Genomic DNA, 7,359 nt, shown 5'->3' on the forward strand with positions numbered 1-7,359 from the left:
ATATGGCGGACAAGAAGGGCTGCTGAGAAGCCAAGGACAATGGCACTGGGCTTTGATCCTACTCCATGTTCTGGCTGTGTGGGAGCCTAGCCAGTTTGGATGTTCACCTTCCTAGACCAGGATGGGGGAGGGGGAGGACTTTGGACTTTCCACAGTGCAAGGAACCCTGACTGCTCTTCAGACTTGAGAGGGAGGGGGAGAGGAGTGGGGGGAGAGGGCGAGGAGTGGAGGGACGGGGAGAGGAGTGGGGGGGGGGGGAGTGGGAGGCTGGGAGGAGGCGGAAATTGTTTTTTTCTCAATAAAACAAAAAGAAAGTTAAAAAAAAAAGATTGGGTTGGGAACATGGCTCAACAGGGGCTAACAGTGTTTGTCTTCAAGCCGTGGTGACTTGAGTTTGATCCCTGGGACCCGCGCTACAGAAGGAAACAAGTAACTGTGACAGGTGGTCCTGACCTCCACAAATGCCCCATGGCACACGCGTGCCCCTCCTACAAGGGGTGACATCTTGCTCATGCACATATAGGGACTCTCTGATTCTGCTGGACTCTGTGTGGTGAGGCGGCAGGCATTAGCAGTTCCAAGCCTGGGTAAACCCTGCACCTAAAGCCAAAGACTTGGCCTCAGGAACCAAAAGCTAAAGAAAATAAGTCCCACAGAAGGTGACCAGACCCTACAGAGATGGAGAAATCCATCAGATCAGAGCACTCAGGGCTAAGCCAGTACGTAAAAAAAATGATGATGGTTTAACATGGTGGGTTACCTCCAACCTCCATGCTCACATGTAGTCTCTATTATGATACAGAAGAGGTATGCCATTTACGAGTTGATCTAGGCTCTGTTGTTGTGAGTGTATGAATCCATTCAGGTGGCAAGAGAATGGCTGGGGAAAAAGTACCTTGAGAGTAGGTCAGCTCCAAAAGCCAATTTGGTCAGCCCTCTCCATGTGACATGTGACGTCTCCCTGGGACTTTGCCAGCAAGAAGACAGTCCCAGACACAGGCCTTCAACTTTAGACCAGAAATACAAGCCAAACTAAACTCCATAACTTACCCAATCTGTGGCATTTTGTTATGAGCAACAGAAAGCAAACAAAGATTGTGACGGCTAATCTTACTCTTGTCTGGTGTTTAGTTAGTGAGGACTCCAAACATCCTGAAGGAAACAGGAAGACTGGGCAGCTAACCTCAAACAACAGGTTAGGCTGACCCACCTCTGACTCAAAGCAAATACTCAGGGTGTGTCAGGAAAGTCCATGGACAGACTCCTCGATAAACACGTCCTGATTCTTGAGGGGTGGCTGGTGCCTGATAAAGGCTTTAGAATGCAAACTTCAAGAAGAGTATTTAAATACCGCTGATCTGACCTTGCAGAAGCTGGGTGGCTTCAACCAAAACACACAAATGTCAGCCATTCTAGAATTAGGCACCTGACCAGAGATTTGCTAAATACTTACGTGACCATTCTCTAAGGAGAACAACACAAGAAGGCAGAGGAGCATCAGAAACCTCCTCCCACTGTACCCTCTCCAGCTCACTGTCAAACCACAGGGCCTCTTACTAATAGAACCAAACCACCATCTGCTCATCAAATTTAAGAAATTTAAGAACTTCAACTTGGAATTGTTGACACTAACAAGAGGGATCTATAAAATTGTAAGTGTAGAAAGGATTTGTAAAGAATATTGCATGCCCCTGAGTAGACACAGGCACTATTTGTGGATGGGGATGTGTTCTGAGACATGACATTAGATAATTTTGTCATTGTGTAGAGATCACAGGGTATGAGACACATGTAGATGGTGTAATTGTTAGTGTTAACTGTCAACTTGACAGGGTCTAGAATCACCTGGGAGACAGGCCTCTAAGCAAACCTGTGGATTGCCTTGATTTACCAACTGAGGTGGAAAGACCTGCCCACTACGACTGGCACCATTCCCTGGATGGGGCACTGGACTATATAAAATCGAGAGGGAGAGCTAAGTAGCAGCATGCATACCTTGTTTGCTGCATTCTGGTTGTGGGAGCAAAACGATCGGCTGCTTCGAGCGCTCGCTACCTTGGTTTTCCTGCCATGATGGACCACCCTTGGGCCCTGAGACAGAATAAACCCTTTCTTCTTCAGTTTGCTTTTATCGGTTTTTATGTCACAGCAACAGGAAAAGTGACCAAGATAGATGGCTAATAGCATCAAAGACCGTGCAGTTTTACAGGACCACCACTGTCTGTACAGTCCAGTGCTGATGAAAATTGCTATGTGGAGCATGACTGTATGAGTTGAAAACCTAAGCCCAGAACCTTGTAAGTCACCTGAGTCTTTGCAGCTATACAGTTCAGGTAAGGCATTCCAATGACTGGTGTCTTTATAATGACTGTACTCTGTGCAGACACACACAGAAGGAAGTCAGCAAAGATGGAGGCAGAAGCTGAACTAATACAGCTACACATGAAGGACATAAGAAGCATCCTCCCCTGGAGCCTCCAGAGGTCGGATGTTCCTGGCACTGACACCCTAGTTTTGGGCTTCAAGCCTCTAGAACCATGAAGGAATAGATTTCAATTGTTATAAGCTTCTGGGTCGTGGAGGTTTGATAGGGAAGTGAAGGAACTAATGCAGAGGTAACAACATCAACTCTGGGGGATGGAGGTCTCAGAGAGGGGAACCACTTGTCCCTGGTCATCTATGACGCAAAAGCACCTCGGTGTCCTCCACACCAAACCACTCAGAAAGTGGAAGATGACTCTTTTCTAAAGTCACTACAACTGAGTCAGGGGACTTAGACGACAGTGCCTGATGGATGAACGGACCCGCCCCTTCACAGAGTGGCTGTGGAGATGTGACTGACTCAGCACAAGTCCAGTAATCTTAAAATTAAGCCAAACGATTGTACAATGTCCACGAGAAGGCGTGAAAATCCAATGAGGTGAACTGAGCAAACTGTTGAGCCTGAGGATTGGGGGTGGGTGCAGGGGACAGCACTTGATGGTGAGATACTTTTCTAGTTTGGGTTTGATCCCACACCCCACAAAACAAATGTTTAGCATGACACCCTGCACTGGATATGCAAGAAATAAAATCAGGTGCTGCTGCTGTGTCTCCTTGAGCTCTATCTGCCTTTTACATCCTCTGATGAGTTGCTTTCCCTGTGCCCAGGGACTCCACATCTAGCCTGAAGATCTAAGGGGCAACTAGCCGAGTTCCAGTGTTCTTTCTTCATCTTTAACAGTTAGAGTCTTAGTGTCTCCTACTTGGATTCCTCTCATCTGGCTGCCTCCCTTTTTTCCAGCCTCACTGTGAGCTTAATGTGACTGGGACACCCCAGGTGACTTACTCAAAAAGAAAAAGGAAAGAAAAAAAAACCTCTTAAATGATACAGAGAAGCTCATTCTGTAGTACTTGATCAACGCAGCACATGTGCCAAAGTAAATTTGTTAAATGTTTACATTTGAAAGCTTAAATGTGAAAACAGTGTGCTAGCTGTTTCGTTCATATCAATGTCCATGACAGAAAAACCTTCCAACAGAAAGCCCCCGAAGCCCCTTTCAAGTCATCATAAAACACATAGTTGCAGACCTTTGCGATCTTCGGTTGGATTGATTGTGTTAGCATGAAAGTATACTTTAATAATGGAGATTGCTATAATTATAATCGCTTTTGAACATCCTTATTATTATTAAGACCAAATTGCATGGATCCAGGGGATGCTGGTTCTCCTGTTAGATAGGAGTCACACAATGGTATCAGTGTGCAACCCTGACTGTCATCTCCATGCCAACGTGGGCCTGCCTGTCTGTACAGGGCTCTGAGGTTCTCCCAGGCTGTTGGGCCTGTGACTCCACGCAGTGTCGGTGGGCAGGGCAATGGAGCCCAGCTCTTGTATGAGAGCATGCAGGGCAGGGGTAAGCACACTCCCAATGGCTGGCCTTCCCACAGGACTGTGGGAGTTGGCTAGCTCTGGTTCACATCGTGGTCCCATGAGCCTCTTGTCCAACATTCTCTCACAGCTCATTCCATAAAACAGTCCTTAAGCGTGGTCTTAAGAAGGAGAATGGTCACGTGTGGGAAAGACTCTCAGTACAGTCAGGCGTAGAGTACCTAATGCCCCAGGGGCAGGGAATACTGCCTAGGAAAGGCACTTTGGTTTTTGTTTGTTTGTTTGTTTTCTTTTGTTTTTGTTTTGTTTTTTTCAAGACAGGATTTCTCTGCAGCTTCGGAGCCTGTCCTGGAACTGACTCTGGTAGATCAGGTTGGCCTTGAACTCACAGAGATCAGGTGTGCCTCTGATTAAAGGAGTGTGTCCTGTCTAGGAAGGATACTTTGTTTCACAAACCAAGGAAAAGCAGGCAGAAAATGTGCAGGAGTGAGCACAATCTGCCTGCAGCTCAAACCTTAGCTTTTTCAGTCTAATGACCTGAGCTCCATCCCTTCCCTCCCTCTTTCTTCCCCCATTGCCCTAAAGTCATTTGAGGATTCTAAGCCTCACCTCTGGCACCCTCAAGGCATGCAGTAATGCTAGCACAATAACACAACAATGGGTAAACATTGAGGTGAATGTTACAATACCAGCACAGGAGGTCAGTTTAACCCCACCAAAAGAGCCTATCTCAAAAATCAAGGTGAACAGCCCCCTAAGGAATAACACCCAATCCCAGGGCGTGCCTGCACACACACACACACACACACACACACACACACACACACACACACACATCAATATAAACCCTCCCACAAGACTGTTAGGATATAAGGAATGGGTATGAGAAAGAACACATCTGTCAAAATGGTCACCATGCTTGGAGGCTGAAGCTATCTACAGCTATTAACACCTGAAGAACTTTTGGTAATTTACTGCTTCTCTACGAAATTTTATCTGAAATGTTAGAGAACAAAGAAAAGACACGCATGACCCTTTGCCCACTACTAGTGCAGGGTCTGTCTCTGGGGTTCAGGGGACACCTCCCTACTGCCTTCCCTAACCAGCTACAAACCCCCGTTGGTGCCAGAGACAGTACAGGTCAGACTGCAAAGCAGATCACCAACACCTAGGGTTTACAGTGGGATTATCAGATGCAGATTCTGCCCTGAAGTAGCATGTCCATGATACAGAACAATTAAATGATACTTGTGTTTGTCACAAAACAGCCTTCTTTACAAGCTCGCTACAGTCTAACTGATAACAACCTTGGAGGAACTATGTACTTGGCAGTGCTGATACAAGCCTGGGTGCTTGTTACATCCCAGCTAACTTAATTAATTAAACTTCATCACCGAGTTTAAAGTAAAGGTCACTGAATTATCAACAAAGGCAGGCAATGGTTGAGGAGAGCTTTGTGTGAGGTGTCTTCTCCTCCTCAAAGCCTTTTCTGGGTCTCCTTTCCTCAGCCCTGGAACTGCCAGAGCCCGCTTCAATTCAAAAGAGAGCGTTTCTTTCTGCCCTAAAACCAACAAGAATTTTCATCTTTCAAGGCAGAAGTCTCCCAAATGGGGAGACAGTTTGGCCCCTGTGTATGGAAGATTTTTCTATCGCTTAGAAGAGGCCCACTTCCACCCGGGTACTGTGCCGTCCTGTTAAAGGCAGTTCACAGGATGCTCACGTGGTGGTGTGGTGGTCCGACTGTTCACGGGGCCTCTAAGCTTCCTCAGCTGACACAGGGGCCACCTCAGTCTGCCCTGCAGTCACTCCTGGGCTGGACACACAAGGATCCTGCACAGCAACCACAGCCAAAATTTTGAGCAGAATAATGCACTCTTAAATTTTTCTTTTTTAACCAAACAAATTAGCATGGAGTGTGTCTTCTTAAAGTCTTGAATAATTTAATTAGAATTATACAAAAGTCATGAGCATGTTCTATTTTGGGGCAATCACATCAGCATGAAAACCCCAACGACAATGTTAAAAATAAAAATAAAGTATCCTCATACGGTGCATTCAACGCATGAGAGAACTCGAACTCGAGTGGGTAGATCAGAGAAGGTCGGATCACTTCTGGGAGGCTTTTTCTTTTCCTAGCCAGATTCGGTGCTTCGGAGCCCGTGTTCCTCCATACACTAAGTGTTAAATGAACATCGTCGGAACAAGCGGGAGAAAGAAAGCTGTTTGGACTGCGTTTTGTTTTGTCTTTGCCTTGCTATGCGCCTGGTACGGTTCCCCCATAGCTAATGGCATTCACACTCTTCAACCCCGCGGGGTGCTCGTCTTGGCGGGTGCTCGGCGTCTAGAGGCTGGGCAACCGGACAACTAAGAGGAAGCCAGCAAACCAACTCCGAGGAAGGCAGGCGGCTCAGTGGGGCAAAGAAACAGTTCGGAACCGGGTATTTTTTAGCTGAGCTCATGGAGAAATCTCTTTTAAAGGGTACTGCGCCTTGGATGCCGGCCAAGAGTCTCTTTAGCAATGAGACAGCAGGGAGGGAGGCTATCTACTCCAGAGATTTCCCTCCACCTAACAGCACCTTCTTCCAAGACTCCCTCCCCTCATCCACCCACCTAGGAGGTACCGCTCCTGCTGGAAGGAGGTGTCGCTTTTGGAGAGGAAGAGCGTACAGGTCTCTTCAGCTGCTAGGCCCACGGGGTGGGGGAGGGCCACCAAGTTCTGAAACATTCGCTCACACCCCCTGAGCTGTGCTGGAGCAGAGGCTGCGCTCCCAGGCGCGTCCCTAGCGCGCGACTCCGCTTCCTATCCAAGCCATGCTCCCCATAGCCCTTTCCTTTTTAGGGTGAAAGCTGCTACTTTAGGGACAACACTAAACCACGCGCAAACAGTTCTCAAAAGACCCTGACCCCAAGTCCTACCTTCTGCGGCGGGGTCCCGATAAGCATCTCCAGGTAGTAGCCGCGGCCGGAGTCTCCCTGCAGGTTGTCCACCATAGCCAAGAAGTTGGCGGCAGCCCCGGCTGGCTCCAGAGCTAGCGCCAGGCCATCTGCACGGGGTATCTCAGGAGTCCCGAGCCCAGGAATAGCCGAGGCTCCGTGGCTCGTGGCTGCGGCCACCTGGAGGGGTAGCGTGAAGGGAGCCGGGGCCAGCGCGGGGGCTGCGCGCAAGAGCCACTGCGCCAACAGCGGGAGCAGGAGCGCTCGGAGCAGCGCGCCCATCCCCGCAGCGGGGGCTCGGCGAGTCAGCGAACACGCGGGGCTGCGGGGCCGGGCGGGACGGGGCGGGGCGGACGGGGAGGAGGCAGGAGAGGGCGGTGCCGAGTTAAGCAAGTTCACTGCCGCTGCCCCCTCTGGCGGCCGCGGCCCCGCCCTCCCCTCCCCCCCCCTCCCGTGGCCAAGGTCAAGGATGGGCGCGGGGCGCACGAGACTCGGGCCGCGCCTCTTCCCGGGGAAACTAGAGTGCAGAATTTCCTCGGAACGTGCCCGGGAGG

The 7,359-nt window shown here is 49.3% G+C and overlaps 1 protein-coding gene across 1 annotated transcript in view; it reads right to left on the reverse strand.

Annotated features, from left to right (window-relative positions):
- Positions 1–7,133, reverse strand: part of Bace2 (beta-secretase 2) — an 82,410-nt gene extending 75,277 nt beyond the window's left edge. Inside the window, exon 1 of the mRNA XM_041673050.1 lies at positions 6,788–7,133. Coding sequence (XP_041528984.1) covers positions 6,788–7,087 — 300 coding nt within the window. The 5' untranslated portion in view covers positions 7,088–7,133. The remainder of the gene's footprint in view (positions 1–6,787) is intronic.
- Positions 7,134–7,359: the final 226 nt, after the last annotated feature.

Source organism: Microtus oregoni, unplaced genomic scaffold (assembly GCF_018167655.1).
Source record: "Microtus oregoni isolate MIOR12 unplaced genomic scaffold, Mior012 000023F_ref0000262, whole genome shotgun sequence".
Classification (NCBI taxonomy): Eukaryota; Metazoa; Chordata; class Mammalia; order Rodentia; family Cricetidae; genus Microtus; species Microtus oregoni.